The sequence below is a fragment of the Ptychodera flava genome, chromosome 17 (assembly GCF_041260155.1).
Source record: "Ptychodera flava strain L36383 chromosome 17, AS_Pfla_20210202, whole genome shotgun sequence".
NCBI classification, from domain to species: Eukaryota; Metazoa; Hemichordata; class Enteropneusta; family Ptychoderidae; genus Ptychodera; species Ptychodera flava.
Genome location: NC_091944.1, coordinates 375,258 through 395,311, shown reverse-complemented (window position 1 = coordinate 395,311; position 20,054 = coordinate 375,258). Strand labels below are relative to the sequence as shown.

The 20,054-nt window shown below is 36.3% G+C and overlaps 2 protein-coding genes across 2 annotated transcripts in view; one reads left to right on the top strand and one right to left on the bottom strand.

The window, feature by feature from the left end:
• LOC139115080 (arf-GAP with SH3 domain, ANK repeat and PH domain-containing protein 2-like) overlaps positions 1–6,615 on the bottom strand; it is a 63,037-nt gene extending 56,422 nt beyond the window's left edge. Inside the window, exon 1 of the mRNA XM_070676965.1 lies at positions 6,393–6,615. Coding sequence (XP_070533066.1) covers positions 6,393–6,518 — 126 coding nt within the window. The 5' untranslated portion in view covers positions 6,519–6,615. The remainder of the gene's footprint in view (positions 1–6,392) is intronic.
• A 5-nt stretch (positions 6,616–6,620) lies between these two features.
• On the top strand, positions 6,621–18,530 carry LOC139115083 (E3 SUMO-protein ligase NSE2-like). Its single transcript, XM_070676969.1, has 6 exons — positions 6,621–6,706; positions 10,877–11,061; positions 13,262–13,371; positions 14,026–14,182; positions 17,064–17,259; positions 18,029–18,530. The coding sequence occupies exons 2-6, from the start codon at positions 10,917–10,919 to the stop codon at positions 18,159–18,161; spliced, it is 741 nt and encodes a 246-aa protein (XP_070533070.1). The 5' UTR covers positions 6,621–6,706; positions 10,877–10,916; the 3' UTR covers positions 18,162–18,530.
• The last annotated feature ends 1,524 nt before the right edge of the window (positions 18,531–20,054 follow it).

Genomic DNA, 20,054 nt, shown 5'->3' with positions numbered 1-20,054 from the left:
TATTCATTACATGTAACTTATTGCAAAAGCTTTTCAACCACTGTAGATGTTAGCAAAGCATCATGGGAAATGAAATGTGTATGCATATTTTTGTCATGATAGTTAAGTTGGAAGTGGGACAATGTGTTGTTTTTTAGATTGCACAAAACCACAATGTGAAGTTGGCAAAGCAAGCAAAATTTACCATCCAGAATATTGTTATACCAATATCAATATCTATTAACATTGGAAAAGTTTATCAAAAGTATTCATGTTCTTGTAAAAGTCCATTGAATCTTTCTGACTTGACCATTGCTGTAGTCAATACCAACTTGTAATAATACATAAATTATGGTAACTGTCCATTTCTTGTAAATTATTACTAATTGCTAGTAAGTAGTAGGAAATAAATTGCGGAGTAATCTACAGATGTGGTTTGCTTTTCATTAGAAGGGTCTAGTTATTTGTAAGAAAGGAATAAAAGCTGGAGTTGAAGTTAATAGAATGGTGTACACCAATACTGAAACATTAAATAGGTTGGATGAAAGGTTTAAGCAAAGTACATGTATAGCTTTTACTATCAAGGAATATCACATGAAAACCATATGGAATGGCACACTGGTTGAAGATTTGAACCAAATACTGTCAGCACCATCCTACTGAGGCACTACATCACAACACTTATGAACACTAACACAACACACCATCCTACTGAGGCACTACATCACAACACTTATGAACACTAACACAACACACCATCCTACTGAGGCACTACATCACAACACTTATGAACACTAACACAACACACCATCCTACTGAGGCACTACTACATCACAACACTTATGAACACTAACACAACACACCATCCTACTGAGGCACTACATCACAACACTTATGAACACTAACACAACACACCATCCTACTGAGGCACTACATCACAACACTATGAACACTAACACAACACACCATCCTACTGAGGCACTACATCACAACACTTATGAACACTAACACAACACACCATCCTACTGAGGCACTACATCACAACACTTATGAACACTAACACAACACACCATCCTACTGAGGCACTACATCACAACACTTATGAACACTAACACAACACACCATCCTACTGAGACACTACATCACAACACTTATGAACACTAACACAACACACCATCCTACTGAGACACTACATCACAACACTTATGAACACTAACACAACACACCATCCTACTGAGACACTACATCACAACACTTATGAACACTAACACAACACACCATCCTACTTAGACACTACATCACAACACTTATGAACACTAACACAACACACCATGCAATGCTTGAAGCTCAATTTCCGGCAAGACATTGAAAAACATTTTCTATAAAATTTCACAGCCTTTGTTAGAGTCTTGTTATGTTGTATAATGTGACAGATGATAAACTTGAATGCTTGTTAACATGACACAATCAATAATTGTGTTTAATGGTAAAACCAATAAATCTGACACCATTATTCAAATCAAGTAGCAGAGGCTGAAACCACAGATGATTGACTTGCATCTACACAATTTTGCCATCAGAAGATTCTGACTGGGTTGAAAAAGTGAATTATTAGAATGAAAAGGAGGAGTAATAGATATTTCTTTCACAACACAGCTCTTCAGTGTGTGGTAGAAATTAGGGCTGTCATTGTTATTTAAACCAAAAACAGGAAGTTAGCATGAATTCTAATATTGCACAGAATTTAATCCGTTTACTTTCAATAAAGGCAACCATACATGTACATGTTAGTAACTCTACAATTCTTCCTCTTTGATTTGATCTTTTCAAAACACAAATGTGAAATCACAGAAAATTGAAATCTCTACATGATGCAATGAATGTAGTACTAAAATATTCTGTAAATCCAACGGATAAAACAAAATAGAATTCTAAGTTGTACTAGTTTTATGATATTCCAGCATTTCTTGTACTGTAAAAGGGACTGTCATTCCAAATTGATTTCAGGTAAAATATATACATGTACAGTGTGGAACTGGTCTGGTTACATGGCTAGCTATATCATATGATTTGGTGTAAATGTCATTGTAGATAGACACTGTATACTGATATCAGTAAGATATCTGTGGTTAATGTATTGCTCACCATCTGTACATACTTTTAATAGTGCCTGAAAAATTCAATTATCTTGAATAGAAATGACGGAAATGGGTTTTGGGAAACGTTATCTCACATCCGTGCTGTTATGAGACAATAAACACAACTATGGACTGTGCAATTATGCAGTATACGAGTATGCTGGCTGTGGAATTACTTGAAGCTAAATTTCTGGTGTTTTTGATCATAACATTTTCAAAATGCATCAAAGTTTTTTAAGAAAAGTGAAGACATGTGCTGTATCAGTGATTTATTCTTTTAACATTTATCTTCACTTAATTCTATCTATCAATTTAATTTTTGATGCTGATAAGAAAAAGATTCATTTCAATGTTCAATATATTAATGCAGAATGAATTGACAGCTTTCTGGTTTGCTGACTATTTCACTGAATATTCTAAAGAATATTACTGATAATTTGGTAAAATGAAACACTACACTTTGAAGCAATTGTATCAAAACTAGGGCATGCAAAAATTCAACCTTAAACTTACATGGAGCCAAGTATCAATGTTTTCTTTCATGTATCAAGTAAATAGACAACCTCCTACTCTCCCTCTCACATAATAGGGAGGGACTCTTTATTTTTATACTCTGTAAATGTCAAAATTGTCAAACATTTATGAAGGCAGGACAACAAATGTTAGAGGAAACAAACACTGCCACATAAATACATAAAATTCAGTTGCTACATACAAGTTGTTGGACATAGATACGATTTTACAAAGCTTTCTAAAACACAATACAACATCGTTATTATGAAAAAATTTACATTTGGGGACAGGGTCAAGTCTTTGCGCATAAATTAAGTAATTTTATGTTTTGCTGAGATAATTTGGTGCCACCGTGTAGAAGGAATATTTGGGTGCCATTGTGTGGAAAGAATATGGATGTACATGTAGGTACTCTAATGTAAAGTCTGACACCAATTAACCATAGTTTGACTGTGATGTCTTCACTAGGCATGCTAGGTGACAGGGTGCCATATGTTGTGAGTTCAAATCAGATCAAGAATTTACTGACTTTGACACACCAGACTGATAGCGTATGGAAGCTCAGATTCTCATTATACAGATGTAATTCTGTCTAAACAGCATAAAAAAATGAAGTACATCATACATGACTCTATGGATCCCAAACAGTGACCATTTTTTGTCAGTGTAACTGTAAACTGGTGACTTAGATAAATAAAGCTTTTCATTGCCAGAGTTTTTATTGTACTTCCAGCATTGAAGAGACCACAACGAATGTCAGTGTCTAAATCTTTATGGCCTGGGAATATCATAAATCATGTCATAGTGAACACAGAACAGTTCTTATCTATTATCCCATCCTGTGGATAAGCTGACTTTGAAAAGACAGAAAGCAGAGCCCCAGAACTACTGACTAACTTGAATTGCAAGATGAACTCTGCTGGACTGGGAGAAATAATTTATTTATATAAGACACTGCAATATGCCACGAAAGATGTGTTTCCTGGTACATGTTGGTCTCTATATCATTGCTTTGCATATTGTCATTTCCGTGTAAATCAAATTTCAAAATAAAATATAAATTTCATTCACTGGTATCGTTTGCAATGATCTGACTTCCTATAGAGCTATTGACGGATACTGAAAAACATATCTTGTATAACATTTTACAGTAAACTGAGAGATGGCTTCACAGAATTTCACAGGATTCCTTAGAAATCACATTTCAATGTCTAGTTCAGCTGGGTATATTCATTAATGACTGGATTTCAAATGTTTCATGTGGATTTCAGAATGAATAATTTTTGCTATCACTCTGTGACTCTCTTATCTTGAAGTGGCATTCACATGAAAGCACAGTTGGTATTCACATGAAAGCATAGTTGTCGTTTGGGACGCTAAAACGTTTCATGCATGACATGATTCAGTCATGTGTAAAATTCAATGCAATTGGCCATCACAAGATAACGTAGCCATTTTAAATTACCCAATCATATCAAAAATAACAACACTATACTAACCTAGATTCTTTCGTACATAAACTCAACACTACAGTTGCACTCTCACGTAAGGTACATTCTAGGAATAGTAAGGCAACATTTTAAGTAAAATTGTAAATATATTAGCATTTTCAATTTCTGACAAAAAAATCACAGGAATTTTCCTTTCATGTTTGTTGTAAACTCATAAGTTCCTGACATTGAAACATGGGCTACAAATTACCTTTCATTAACCATGGAAAATATGCTTCACTTTCCCTAATCTTGATTTCTGTTGCTGACATGTTGGAAATACTAATTCTAACTTTCTATAAAATCAATTGGCACTACATTTTCAGTATGTTTTTCATTGGAGAAACAATAAACACAGAGGCTAGACGGAAAAAGTGATTGGGTGTGAGTAATTATCACTTACAACAAAGAAAATTTAACACAAAATTGGTCTGCAACATGAATCAATGTTTCTTCTCCCAAATATTCTGCACTTTGTCCTAAAATATCAACAAAAACATCATTTTTATGACACTATAAAATTTTGTTGCCTTTTATTACTTAAATTTATAAATCTATGATTTCTTTCATAGCACCTTAATATTTGAATTCATTTAATTTCAAATTAAGGTTAACTTTGAGATTACTTGATGTTAAACAAGACTAATAAAGAAAATTTACACAATATTAAAAACTGTTGTTGTGTTTCTTTTTAAAAAATGCAATACAATACAATACAGATTGTGAATGACATACGTAATTTTTTTTGTTTTGTGTAATTTAAAGGGACAAAGTCGGCCATTTTACATGAATTTTATTTAATATGAGATACTACTGATATTGTTTGACATGTTGAAAGATACTGAATGAATGGGTGACCATACATATATTCAACCCCAGTGTTAGACACAATACTTGAAACCATCGCGCAAATGAATCAATGGTCATGACCATTAATTCATTTTCGCGTTGGTTTCACTTAATTTGTCTAAAACCGGGGTTGAATATATGCATGGTCACCCATTCATTCAGTATCTTTCAACATGTCAAACAAAATCAGTAGAATTTCGTATCAAACAAAATTCATGAAAAATGGCCGACTTTGTCCCTTTAAGAGTTGATAATAATTACCATCTACATTTCCTTTTATCCAAAATAAACTTTGGTTACATCGACAGATACCAGAGAAGAATGAATAGGAGCAATGACACTTCGCATCATATGTAAATACAGGTCCATTTACCTGGCTAACAATCTCTTATCAAGTAAATAATACTGTGCAAATGCATGGCTGGGAAGAAAGAAATCAATAAACGCTACTTTAATTCAAATAGTTCCATTATATCACATGAGATTATGATATCATACTATTTTCATAGATATTATCATTGTTATTTGAAGTACAGATAAAAATCATAAATGATCCAACTAAGCTCAACCCTACGCCCCCTCTCCCCCTCCCCCTCTCTATCTCTCAATTTACGCTTTTAATTGCGGGGCGCGACCGCACTGTTGGGGGTCAATGAATTGTACAACAAACCATGGAGGTGATGCTATGCTGCTTCTTATGAACAAACATAGCGGTACGATCCGCAAGAATTGACATGGTTGCCCGTATGGGTCACAAATCTATATAAAAGTTTGCAGGAGCAAAGTCTTTTTGGGGGTCAAATTGAAATTAGACCATACGGCTGTAGTAATACAGATATACATATTTCATTAGTTCGTTTAATACTGTGTCTGTGTCTTTTCCTTTGCAACAACAATATTGTACAAGCTTGTACCGTACATCCTCCGATTGTCGGTCAATAACAACAACCGATGGAGATTATGTAGAAGAGTCTACTCGACGTACCAATACTTGACTTTCCGTCTTGTTAAATACTATACGCAAAAGTTTGAAGAAGACTTGGTGGACATAACGCAGATTCAAAATACGTCATGCGAACGAGTGTGGTTTCCTGTCCGGAAATTTATCGACGTTACTGTTAATGGACGGTAGACAATTACACACAACATTCCCGAAAATGGTCGCCGATCGAACGAAAATCCGTACCCGCAGTTACGATAAAATTCCCACCACAAAAATAACGTTGTCTTTTCACTTTTTTCGCGGCGAAAGAAAACTGAAGTGGTAGCTTTAAAAAAATAAAACATTTATACGTGACGTCATGGAGAATAAAGCGGGGACACACCTCATGAGTAATTATGTTTTTGGTAGCAAATAGTGTACCAGTGGATGTAACCAGCGTACTGTGTACGATGGGACAGTGGTACTGTATAATGGACTCACCTCTTCAAGAGCGGAAATGGTATTGCGGCAAAGTCCCATTTTCCCAACAAAATTCGACGTTGTCGGAGAAGAGAGATCTTCCCGCGTCTCTTCCAGAAACTCGGTAACGGTGATTTGGTCCGGCATGATGGTGCCAGTATTCAACACTTTACAAAATGTACATAGGATACAGTCACAACACCAATAATTTAACTACAGGAAACAAGTTTTGAAATCAATATGTGCGCATGTGCATATGTGTACTTGGAATAAAAATCTCGCGAGAAGCCACGCGATACAGTACGCGCGGAAATTTCAGATGGTGTTTACGTCCAGTAAGTGACATTTTATTGAATGTTTTTGGTTGATTTTATCCCTGACTATCCATAAAAAGGAACTCTGAGAATACATCTCGACTCACAAACCTCGTTATACCTATTTTTCTGAATGTTTTGGAATGTTATTGAAGTCCGCACGATGTCGGGCGATCTCATCCCTATCGTTGTCACAATCACCTGTTAAGTTTCACTGCCAACATTTTGCCTGGTTATTAGCTAGCTGGTTATGTGGTATGTGGGTTGCTGTCCGACCCACAAACTCAGGCAAAACGTCGAGCTACAGTATTCTGTATTGCGGCCCATGCATGACAGGGCTGTATGTTACCGCTGGCTGTGCCTCCCACCACAGCTAACACAGCCTTGCCATGAAGAGCTACTCTGAAAAGACAAATGACCCCTCAAAAATGACCACATCAAGATCAACTATCTAGTATACATGTAGCCCTGCATACAGGTCTGTGTGTTCCCGGCGTTATACGGCGGTGGTGGAGGCCGTATAACGCTGGGAACACACAGACCTGTACGCAGGGCTATCTAGTATGCAAAGTTTACCAGAAATCAACACAATATGAGCATTATATTGTGTCATCATTTAGGAGCATGATAAACTCTTGACACTTCGAAAATTCACCTTGATGACAAATCAATGGGAAAATCATCGTGAAAATCATGTCTTGTGAAATCAAGGTGTTAGGATCATGACGACTGGTACTACTGTCATCAAGTTCTCTAACTGATGTGAACTACCTAATTGCGGACCAACTCTTCTCAAGATAACACATTTTAGCTGGGGTAGTTATGTGTTTATGTATGTAATAATTTATGAAGTTTATTTCTCTCCTCATGAGTCTCATACAGTATCACAATCCAATTTTGTGATGTAACCTTGCCACAAAGTTGTGGTACTACCCTATATTGTTTGATTTGTATGTTTGACATCATCCTGTTTGTGTAGCAGAACTGTTTATTCTCAAAAAATTGAAAGTGTGAATAAGATAAAATCAGAAAAGGAATCACTGAGTTGTATAGGCCTACACTCTGTATTATCACATCACTCTGTATTATCACATCCCTCTATATTATCAGATCACTGTATTATCACATCACTCTGTGTTATCACATCACTCTGTATTCTCTCATCACTCTGTACTATAACATCCCTCTGTATTATCACATCCCTCTGTATTATCACATCCCTCTGTATTATCACATCCCTCTATTATCACATCCCTCTGTATTGTCACATCCCTCTGTATTATCACATCCCTCTGTATTATCACATCCCTCTATTATCACATCCCTCTGTATTGTCACATCACTGTATTATCACATCCCTCTGTATTGTCACATCCCTTTGTATTATCACATCCCTTGTATTATCACATCCCTCTGTATTATCACATCCCTCTATTATCACATCCCTCTGTATTGTCACATCCCTCTTTTATCACATCCCTCTGTATTATCACATCACTCTGTATTATCACATCCCTCTGTATTGTCACATCCCTTTGTATTATCACATCCCTTTGTATTATCACATCCTCTGTATTATCACATCCCTCTGTATATCACATCCCTCTGTATTATCACATCCCTCTATTATCACATCCCTCTGTATTATCACATCACTCTGTATTATCACATCCCTCTGTATTATCACATCCCTCTGTATTATCACATCCCTTTGTATTATCACATCCCTCTGTATTATCACATCCCTCTGTATTATCACATCCCTTTGTATTATCACATCACTCTGTATTATCACATAACTCTGTGTTGTCACATCACTCTGTAATAGCACAACCCTCTGTATTATCACATCCCTCTGTATTATCACATCCCTCTGTAATATCACATCACTCTGTATTATCACATCCCTCTGTATTATCACATCACTGTGTTATCACATCACTCTGTAATATCACAACCCTCTGTATTATCACATCACTGTGTTATCACATCCCTCTGTATTATCACATCCCTCTGTAATATCACATCACTCTGTATTATCACATCCCTCTGTATTATCACATCACTGTATTATCACATCACTGTGTTATCACATCCCTCTGTAATATCACATCACTCTGTATTATCACATCCCTCTGTATTATCACATCACTGTGTTATCACATCACTCTGTATTATCACATCACTCTGTGTTATCACATCACTGTATTATCACATCACTCTGTACTATCACGTCCCTCTGTATATCACGTACATCACTGTATTATCACATCACTGTATTATCACATCACTCTGTACTATCACATCCCTCTGTATTATCACATCACTGTATTATCACATCCCTCTGTATTATCACATCACTTTGTATTATCACATCCCTAGTACGCTGGGAGTGAGAGAAAATTAGTGTAGGATCGATTTGTTCTCATACTATTGTTGCGCGAGTGAAATATATTTTCATGAGACAAATGCTCATTTGTCCTTTCTACGCCCCAAGCCATGTGTATTATTTGAGGAATGGGCGATTGCGTAATGTATGAAACTATAGTGCAGACAGATGACTCACTTCACAGTGAATTGGTTTGTGCAGTCTCTGTTCAGTGTTAGTGACAGATATGTATGGAAATTGACCAAAACATGATGCCACGTGGTTATTTTGACTACTACATTACTAAATTATTATGAATATTTTTGAAGCAGTGAGAAGAAATCTTTAATCAGTATAAACATGTTTTTGTACTGCATTATATTTGAGTGGACAGTATTTTTGCTAAGGTTCTGGATTGTTTGTAAATGATTTGGTAACCCCAATGATATTTCAGCTGTTCTGTATTATCTGATTGCATTGATATACCAAGGGCAACCCAGTAAAAGGACTGAAGATTGGGGAACCCTGGCAACATTTACCGGTAAAAGGACTGGGGATTGGGGAACCCTGGCAACATTTACCGGTAAAAGGACTGGGGGAACCCCGATAACATTTACCGGTAAAAGGACTGGGGATTGGGGAACCCTGGCAACATTTACCGGTAAAAGGACTGGGGGAACCCCGATAACATTTACCGGTAAAAGGACTGGGGATTGGGGAACCCTGGCAACATTTACCGGTAAAAGGACTGGGGGAACCCCGATAACATTTACCGGGGTACCAGCTTTCACAAAAACACTGCTGGATGTTGATTATGTTTTTGGATTCCCAGGAAAGGGAATAATATAAATCAAAGAAAGGTATTGTTGATAATGGTGTGTTCTACAATAAAATATGACAATAGCAATTTTTTGAAGTATTGAAGGGACATGAAAAAATACAGTAATTCAACACCCTAATTGGCAGAGATGGAATGTCTTATATGAATTGGGGAATTTCTGTCTCACAGGAGTCTGAGTCAAAGTCTGCAGAGAATGTGAGACATTCGATCTCAGTCCATTGGTATGAGGGATTCTGTTAGTCCCACATCATTCCATGTGAAATGCACTCATGTTACCTCGTGTATACCGTACAACAACATGAGTAAAGTCAGGGTTTTAAAATGTGAATACACTCTTTATGAACATTCTGGTCCAAAGTATATGCAACATTTTTCATCCTGCCATACTGGTATTTCTCAATGCTTCAAAACTTTTCTTTTCAACGCATTGTAGTAAGTACATCAGTTGAAGCCTCAAAGCAAATTGGCAAGTCACTGACTCAAGAAAAGTCTCTAATTCAAGAAAATTTTACATAAAAATCATTTGTTCTAAGTGCAATAACCATACTGAATACAGACCTTTGTTCATGGGAGATGGATCTCATTGCACTTTTAGGAAATAGAAACTTACATTTTCATATTTAAACACTTACTGTTGTGACATGTGTTGTCTTTTGTTTTGGGCAAAGGGAAAGACAACTATGTTGTGCGTATCCTGACATTTGTTTTAAATGTCACCACTGGTATTTGGTAATGAGCATTGCCAAGATTGAAAAATATTTAATGACAATACAAACCTGTTCATCACAGTAGCACTAGTCGGAATTCAAATGCAAAGTGTCACTTACATTTGACAGTTTGTGACATTATCAGCCTAATCTGACATTATTTACAGAGAATCATATTAGATCCTTCTTAACGATACTCATGTACACTGTTCACATGTAACATTTTCTGACCATTCCGTAATGTATATGTGTAAAATTTCCCATTTGTGTTACAGGAACATCCAGACATACTGACAACACATCTGTACTGTCACCATGGCAAATCCATCAGTATTCCATAGTGATGTCAATTTTACAGTTGTAGACAATGCAGTTAGTCAGCTTCAGAAAATGAACCATTTCATCAGCACTGGGATGACAGCGTGTATGGATGTAGCTTTGGATTTAGAGGAGAGTTCTGGTAAGGTTTGTCTTTTGATAATACAGCATAAATAGCCCTGTTGGTATGTAGGTTTGGGTGTAAAATTGATACAAAGTGTACAATTACAAGTAGGTTAAGGTTCTTGTGATACTGTTATGACTGTGGACAATAGTTTACTTAATGTTTTGGAATTCCTGACAGTTACTTATGCCACATGCCACACTGTACAAACTCATTCATGAAGGACATAATAACAAGGCTTTGTCAAAAGATAAGGGTGGAGACTAGTTGACCCGGACTGCCCAGCAGTAATCACTGATAAGCAAGGGAATCATTATGGCAAGGGATACAAAATTATGCTGAAGTTAATCTCGTATTTGTTTTATTTGGATTCAAGCCACTGACAGCAATTGGTATTTGTAGCCCAAGTTTCGACCATAAAATATGCACTGTTAAATTTTTATTGACGTTTAAGCATCATGATAACATAATTCATATTTACATGTACTGAATTATAATTAATCAGCAGAAATTTACAAAAGTGACTTTAGTAGAATTTTGTTGTCCTCGTTTTATTAAAAATCTCATAATTCAAACTACTGTACAGATTGTGGTTCAATACTTAGAGGTTATTACCCAATATCGCCTGTTCCTGTGTCGTATCAGCATGAGTGTCATTTGTGCTGCGTCAGACACGAGACGAAGTCGAGTGTCTGACGCAGCACAAATGACACGAATGCTGATACGACACAAGGAACAGGCGATATTGGGTAATAACCGATTTATCATATACCCATGCCCATAATTTTAGGGAATTTTACTAATAGAACGAAAAACCTTTAATTTTGAGGCTTACTTTATTACGCCTTGCGCATAATATCAGAATGTTTATGTGAACAGGCTTCATTCATAAAGTATACGACGAAGATGTCAACATCACGCATGACATCGCTGCAAGTCGTCCATATCTCAATGAAACCCAAGAAGAAAGACACCGGGATACAAAAATCGTCATACAGAAGGAACATTTTAAGGTGCAATATGCTATTACAACTGTAACGATCAAAAACTGCTCAGCTTTAAATCTATCCTGATTTCGATCGTCGTACGGCCCGGAGCTCGCGCGGAGAGAGGGGACGCCATTTTGTTAGTTTACCTTTAGAGTTGCCATGTCAACAGTCGTCGCGCGCACGACATCGCTGTCACATCAGGCGCTCACTACCGTGCACACTGCCAGCGCCGTGCGAACGGCAGAATGTTTGCTAGAACTTGACCAAAAAAATACCATGGGAAAACATTTCAAGACTCAACGTGATATTTCCGTATTTTGCAACCAGAAATACCCGTGTTCCTCGAAGCCCTTCAAGATTTTACGTCGGCGACATCGCTTCCCAGGCGGGGAGCGGCAGCCATTTTGTTGTTTACGTTGTTTACCAACAAACTGCTAATGTAATTCGGGAAAACTCTAAACTGATGACGTTCATCGTGCATGTATCTCGACGTTTACCGTGAAATATCACAGCTGATATTTTACGTTGAACGTCACTAGGATGTAGCAATATGGGCATGGGTATATGATAATGCTTTTTACTGACTTTGCAGATGGGAAAATGAAATGTCCAGTTGGTATTAAAACCCAAAAACTTACATCCAGTATTGTTCTCTTATTTCCTGTCAAAACCATAACAGTGCTTTGGAGTCAGCTGAAAGGACACAGTCAAGTAAAATTACATTATAGCATCCCCTTGCAGTCACACTGAATTTGCCCGTCCATTCTTGCCCATTGAGGCAAACAGATCAGTCTCCTAGATGCTGGTTATATGTATACTGTGTAGCTCTGCCAGAATATGTCACATGGAGATGGGAGTTACATAATTTTTCTTCCTGTGCTGTGATCCTTTTACTGCCAAATGAATAGTTTTGTGGCTTTGACAGAAAACCAGAGTGTAATACTAGACAGACATGTAAGTTTTGGGATAAAATATCAAAACTACAAAGAGCTCCTAGGCAAGAAAGTGATGTCTTGCAGAATAATGTTTCATTTGATAGTTTTTGACCAAACAAGTACAACAACTTTAGAGAACCCAGTAATGGATGCACAGACATACTATCTGATTTAAGTTTTCATGAAAGTTATTTTGTCAATTTTTAAAATTCTGATAAGATACACTATCTATTGTCAGTGGAATAAATGATTTCAAATTGATATGATTTACATGTATTTCTTCCTCTCACACAGGTAATCAAACAGAACAAATTGATGAGCTGAAAGTCTCAATGAAAGAATATGCCTTAATGGAAAAAGATTTAGCAAACTTCACTCAAGCTGTAGAAAGGGTCAAAGGTCAGGTGAGTCTGATAACTGGGGTTTTTTTTATAAGATATAAAACTCACAAAATCATTTCCAGCTAAATTTAATCTCTCAGTGTGATTCAAATCACTCCATGTGAATTTTGTGGAAAATATGGACACCAACGGTACAAAGAATAGTTTCATAATAATATGGCTTCCCTGTGTCTTTCTGTTTGTTGTGTCATGCAAAAAGTATATCTGAAAGGTACAAGAAAACATCTACACTTAAATTGTAAAAGTCAGTCATATTATGTTTGTGTCAAATTGTTGTTATTTGAGTCAGATGCATTAGTGAAAACATGGAATGGCTGACAAAACCATAGACCCTTGAGGTCTGTGACTAAACACAGTGAAATAGTGGATAGTGGATGAATATATCTAGAAGAGTGGATGTCAAACTTAGCATCAACCTTAATGACAAACAACAGATAAAGACACAGGTCTCATTATTTCATACTGGCCCCCAAAATATACAAATGACCAACAGGTGCTCTTCTAAAGTGCAGACCTTAGCATAGCATTCAGTTAGGTGACTGCATGCTCATAATATGTATTGCTGTCATTGAGTTCTAGATTAATTTTGAAACGTTATTATGATAAGGTGTAGCATCACCTTCATCACTTTAAACTTGTAGTTTTTATTTTCTCCAGATCAAAGCAACTCCCATTGAAGAGGACATTGACGTAGAAACGATGTTAGAACATGAGTTATCAGCTCTAGAGGGCGCTAATACAAGTGATGCTAATTTGGGACGTCATCCCAAAATCCTAGAACTCAATGAAAAACTCTGGCAGATCAAACATCCAGGTAATAACCTCAAACTTTCTTCTCTAAATCTACAATGTCCTCATTTTTGGCAGAAAAGAGTTTGTTTTCTTTGAAAATGCTTTTTGCTTTCAAATTTACCTCAAATATACCTTTGTAGGGATGACTCTATCATAATTTGATCAAATTTTGATGAAATATTTTTGCCAATTTCATCAGTTGAGTCATTTGAATCTTCATTCATGTTTGTCTGGTTTCTTTCACAAATGTTTGGCAAAGAATCTTATTTGATATTACTCTTTATCATAAAACAAATAGGACAGCTGTTTCAGTTGTCATATTTCCCCTTTAGATTTGATCTTTCAATAGCGCTGATAGCGATTTCAGGTTTGTTTCTAAAATACAGCTGGATGCACGCAACATCGGACACTACTGCTTGAAATTCGGACAAATTTTTTTGTTGCATGCATGGCTGTTCTTTCAGCTTGCAGGCTGAACCATTAATTTGTCTGGCTTTTTGTTTCCATTGTGACACTAGCAGGTTTTATTTCATCGTTCTTGCTCAAAATGTGGACATTTTACACATTAATGAGAGATAAATGACATCACCTATGATCAACACTATTGTCATAATGAACTCTGCTATCCATGACTGTTCAGTTGTAATAACAAAGCTGTATTGGCATTGGTCAGGTGTTTTTGAAGTACATGCCTTCACAATCTGCAAAATTGTAGACTACAATCAGTTTCACAGTTATTCCTTGGCATTCTTTAAATTGCTAAAATTACTTTGGACAACTTCCTGTGAAATCTCTTGATGTATTTACTGCCAAAGTTTTATATGAGTATCTCTGGTGTTGTTGCTGTTGATTCCAGACCAACCTTACATAAGCTTCCATCAATACTACAGTGAGACTATGAGACCCTCTTTTGCTCTTGAGAAGTTGAACTTTTATTCATAAAGTGAAAGCCCAATTACAGATATACCAGCCATTAGCATCAAAAGTCATGACAACATGATATGTATACCAACCATAAGCATTGAAAGTCATGACAAGATAATATACCTACCAGCCATTAGCATCAAAAGTCATGACAACATGATATGTATACCAAGCATAAGCATTGAAAGTCATGACAAGATAATATATCTACCAGCCATTAGCATCAAAAGTCATGACAACATGATATGTATACCAACCATAAGCATTGAAAGTCATGGCAAGATAACGGTAAATAAATAAATAAATAAATAAATAAACAAACATTACATTCAAATTGTAGGCCGGACTGTAATTCTCCAATCAACAATAACAATGCAGTTTACACGTTCAGTCTGAGTTTACAAGCTGAATAATGTGCATCAGCTAAACATGGTTTTTGAAGTAGAACAAGAAACTGTTGTTGGCATTGGAAACAAAACAGTGAACAAAATTACCAAAAGTTAAAGTTATTGTTCCTTTTTAATATTTACTCTTTTAACTGACAACAGATATGTAAATGTTTTTTAAAAGGTAAAATTTCTTCCTTGATTATGGAGACAATATGTCCATCTTTTTTTTTGAAAAAGATAAATTTATTTCAACATGGTCACAAATAAAACAAATCTACGTAACTGTGAATGCGTTAAAATTACAAAGCAACTTGTCTGAATAAAGAAAAATTAGCTGTTTAATTACAAAGATCATCATATGAATGCATTCGAGATGCGTTATTATCATTTTCGATTCCGGCAATTGCTAATCTTTTGATATTGATATTTATATCAAAGTTGTGTTTTCTGACAAATAATAATAATAATAATAATAATAATGATTTATTGTTTAAAGACCACTACACACCTTGTCTCAGTGGTCTGTACATTACAGAAAATTACAAAGAAAGAAATACATTTCTGCCAGATTTCTTTTACATATTTACACTCAAATAAGATTTGTTCCAGTGTTTCCTCTTGGCCACAAATATGGCACTTCCAATCCCTAAATCAAAAGTTTTGTCCAAGCTGCCTGTGACTAGGCCTCTATGGAAAATCTTCCAATTTAAATTTACTGAATTGCTAACAATTCCTCTTGAATTAAGACGACTGAATAAAGTAGTTTTGTAACAGTCAGTGAGACTTAGATTCTCAGCCCGTTTTTGACCAGTTTGACCTTTGACTGCATGCCATTTATTATCCATTAATTTCCAATAAAGTGACTTGGTTTGGACATCATTTTTTGTCAGACCATAATTCTCTGAGTCCAAAATATCATAGATTTCTTCATTTTTGATGTTAGAAGTGATAATTTCTTTCCAGGAATCTGGAATAGCGTTAAGGAGTGTTTCATTCTCTTGTCTTAATTTCCTCTTGCACATATCTATTTGTACCTCCTCTAATTTTTGCAATTATTTCCCATTATTGAAGCCAGTCATTCCTATTATCATTCCAGATGTCCTTAAGCCTTAAAATTCCACTCTTTGACCATTTTTATAAAAGAGGACACTTCCTTCATTCTTAATATTGTCATTATACCACAGAACTTCACCAAGAAGATTCTGTTTTGATGTTGGTAAATTCACTCTTGTAAGTCTAAGTGACTTCCAGGTATTTAACATATCTCCATACACCATTGGGGTTCGTTTGTTGTTGACTTTGAAATCCAGATGGAGATAGTGATAATCACTATTCAGTTTATTGTCAAAATTCGCTATGAAACGCTTTGATAAGTTGGCCCATTTAGACGTCCCTTTATCTGGATTTTTCTCGAATAATTTCATGAGCCACTTTAATTGGAGTCCATTAATTCTTTCTTCAATGTCGACCACTTTTTTGCCACAGTCATCATATCTTTGAATGAAAATGCCCCTTTTTATAACTTCTCATTTGCCTCTCCAAATAAAATTCCATAATTTACTATATATGTCCATCTTCAATTTTGATCAGGTGAAACAGCGCCCTCACAGATGGTTTCAGTAGATCCCGGTGATGAAGATCTGATGATGTCACAAGCTACAGTGAATACAAAGTGTCCAATCACACAGCAAGAGATGGTTGACCCAGTGCAGAACAAAGTATGCCATCACAGTTATGAAAGGGAAGCTATTCTGCAGCACATTGCTGGAGGACACGGCAGAAGAAAGTAAGTGGTATTGAGTTCAGTGTATTACACTCCAAAGATACAAATCAATATCTTTCATTTTTTGTAAATTTAGCCAAACCATACATATACACATGTTGAAAGTCCAGTATCTGCATCTGTATGCATTTTGTCTTTTAAAAGATATCATCTATTTTCTACTCTCATGGATCAAGTTAACAATGTAAGCTGTGTTAGTGTTGACAAGTCAAGCCTTGTTGACCTTGAAGTTACTTGAAAACAGAGTCATCTCAAATTCTGGCCATTTTATGAGCACCCCTAATCGAATTTTACACGTAATAGCTTCCTCAAACAATGAACTGTAATACAGTGTTGGTCACTGATAACAGAAGAGTTAGTCAGTCAAAATATTCTACCGAAAGCATTTTGCTCTGAGTTACAGGAATTACAACAAAAAGAGCAGAAGATTCAGTTTATCCAGTAGCTATAGTTATTTCTGTGATCTGACATACAATGTTCAGTTTCTATATGAAGCTGAATATTTGTGGCCATATTGTCAGGTACCCTCCTAGATGCTATCTGTGCATTCATCAAAGCATCTCATAATAAGTATGGCATTATGATACAATCTTGAAAATATGAAAAGTGGTAGATATTTAGGATTTATTGTGAATTTTGGAATTAGATTGAAGTGCTCTTGACATTGTTTTTTTCTGTAAATATATTTCCTAGAATGCTGAGAAAGCTTTTCAGTATTTCCTATGTACAGAGCCTGTAGAATAATCAAATTTGTCTGACTTCATATCAACAGATGTCCAGTGGCTGGTTGTGGAAACAAGAAACCTGTAGATAAGAGAGATTTAGAAGACAACTCAACTCTGAAACACTCCATTGAAAGAAGAAACAGACAAGCTACACAAAGGTCTTCACATCATCGCAAGTAAACTGATGTAAACTCTTGATGAACTCCTGAAACGATGAATGTATCAGGCTTTGGAAACTGGTTTTCAACCACAGTTACATATGGCTCTGCTTGTTCAGCCGACTCCTAGTACAGCGCCACCAAGAGGTCAGTTTGGTGTGGACACCTTGCAGTGGTGCATGACCATGGACTTACATGAGATGTATCAATGATGCAGTGTGCATTCAAATTTGCAAGACTCTCATTGACTTATTGAACAATTACAAAGGAGTTTCATCAACATGGGATGTAATTTCTTTAATAGCATTGATATAAATTAATGTGTATATCTACTTTTTGTATTTCTGAATTTAGTTGATTCACATAAATCAATATTCATTATTTCCAAAAATCCTTAATGGTGTGGTGGTCACTATTTCTATAGTAGTGTATTTCACTTAAAAGTTGTGGAAAATTCACCCTGTCCAGAAACGTCAGAGTTCATATTTGCCACGTTTTGGTCATGTGACATGATATCAGATATGGAAAACAACAGACTGCAATCCCCCTGATTATAGCCATAGTCAACACACTGGGTACTAACTTGAAGATCTCAGGTAGTCCGCTATGGTGAAAAGATTAGTGGTGTAGGGTTGCAACAACACAAACATGGATTGGTTTAGTGTACATGTGTGCCTTCAATTTGGTGTTGGGATAGTGATACTTCAATGAGAGCACGCTCTTTCCTTGCTTTGCGTGGCATGGTTGTGTGTTGTGACCGGCGGCACCTCCAGAGTATATGTAGCTTGCCCGATGCCTAGCATGGCACCATTGTGTACAGACGCCAACCCACCCAGGACAAGGTCCCACTTCTATGAAGCAAGCTCTAGCCCTATCCTAATTAGTAGCTGACTAAATTGCTCTACTTACTGAACTGCGTTATAATTTCAAGTTACATTCTAATTCCATCAATCCGACTCTGACATGACAATCTACAGATTCAATATGTTTTGTACAACTAAGGGAATCAGGCTCTTTACCTCAGCTATTAATATCATTGTGTAAAGTTTGTAGGTTTTTTGTTCAGGCTTTATGTACAGTTGTTCAGGTCTGATATCTGTACCATTAATTCATTACAAAACTGAAGTCAAATACAGCATCAAACCAGGGGCAAATTCACTGTTAGGCTGGGTTCAGAGTGCGGTTTGGAACTTACGGGGCCAGGGAGACATAGTGAAGGCTGGGAGCCCTTACATTTACCACTACACTGAGCTTGCTAGGCCCTTTCCTCTGGGAATTGTCTATGTTTGTGAGAAGACAGGGCATTCGCGTCAGACATGATAATGTACACCACAGCGTACATGTAGCAGCAATAGGGTAGTCTGAGGCTTCTCCCTGCTATTTTCTAAGCTCTCAGCGTACACCGCAGGGAACTCAATATGTTCCTGGTCTTTATTGACAAACATAATTACAAATGTACAACTCTTTATTGATTCTTTATTGTATATGGAAATAATCATACGTAACTAATAAACAAAAATGCATAAACAAACAAACAAGGAGCAAGAGTCCCTATGTGTACACGGTCATTAACTGAGGAGAGGCTAGGTTTGATGGCGAACATCGGCAACATAGGTACCTTGATCAGGTTTTACCTCCCTATTGACACTGATGAGGGTAATGTAATTTTGTTTAATAGTTCAATGTTGACTACATTATCTAACTGTCTTTCTGCAAATTATGATTTTTCACAACCCGGAGTTTAGGGCTAGGCATTTTAAAAAGGCTGCAATAATTCTGTAACATTCTCACTGACTGTAGTACATACACGACTCCCGCTTCAAAGATCAAGGCCCCAACCAGACGACCTGCAATTTTCCAACAATTTTCAGATAGACTGCATCTTGCCAGTTGCAGGGTTGGCTCATTCTTCCAT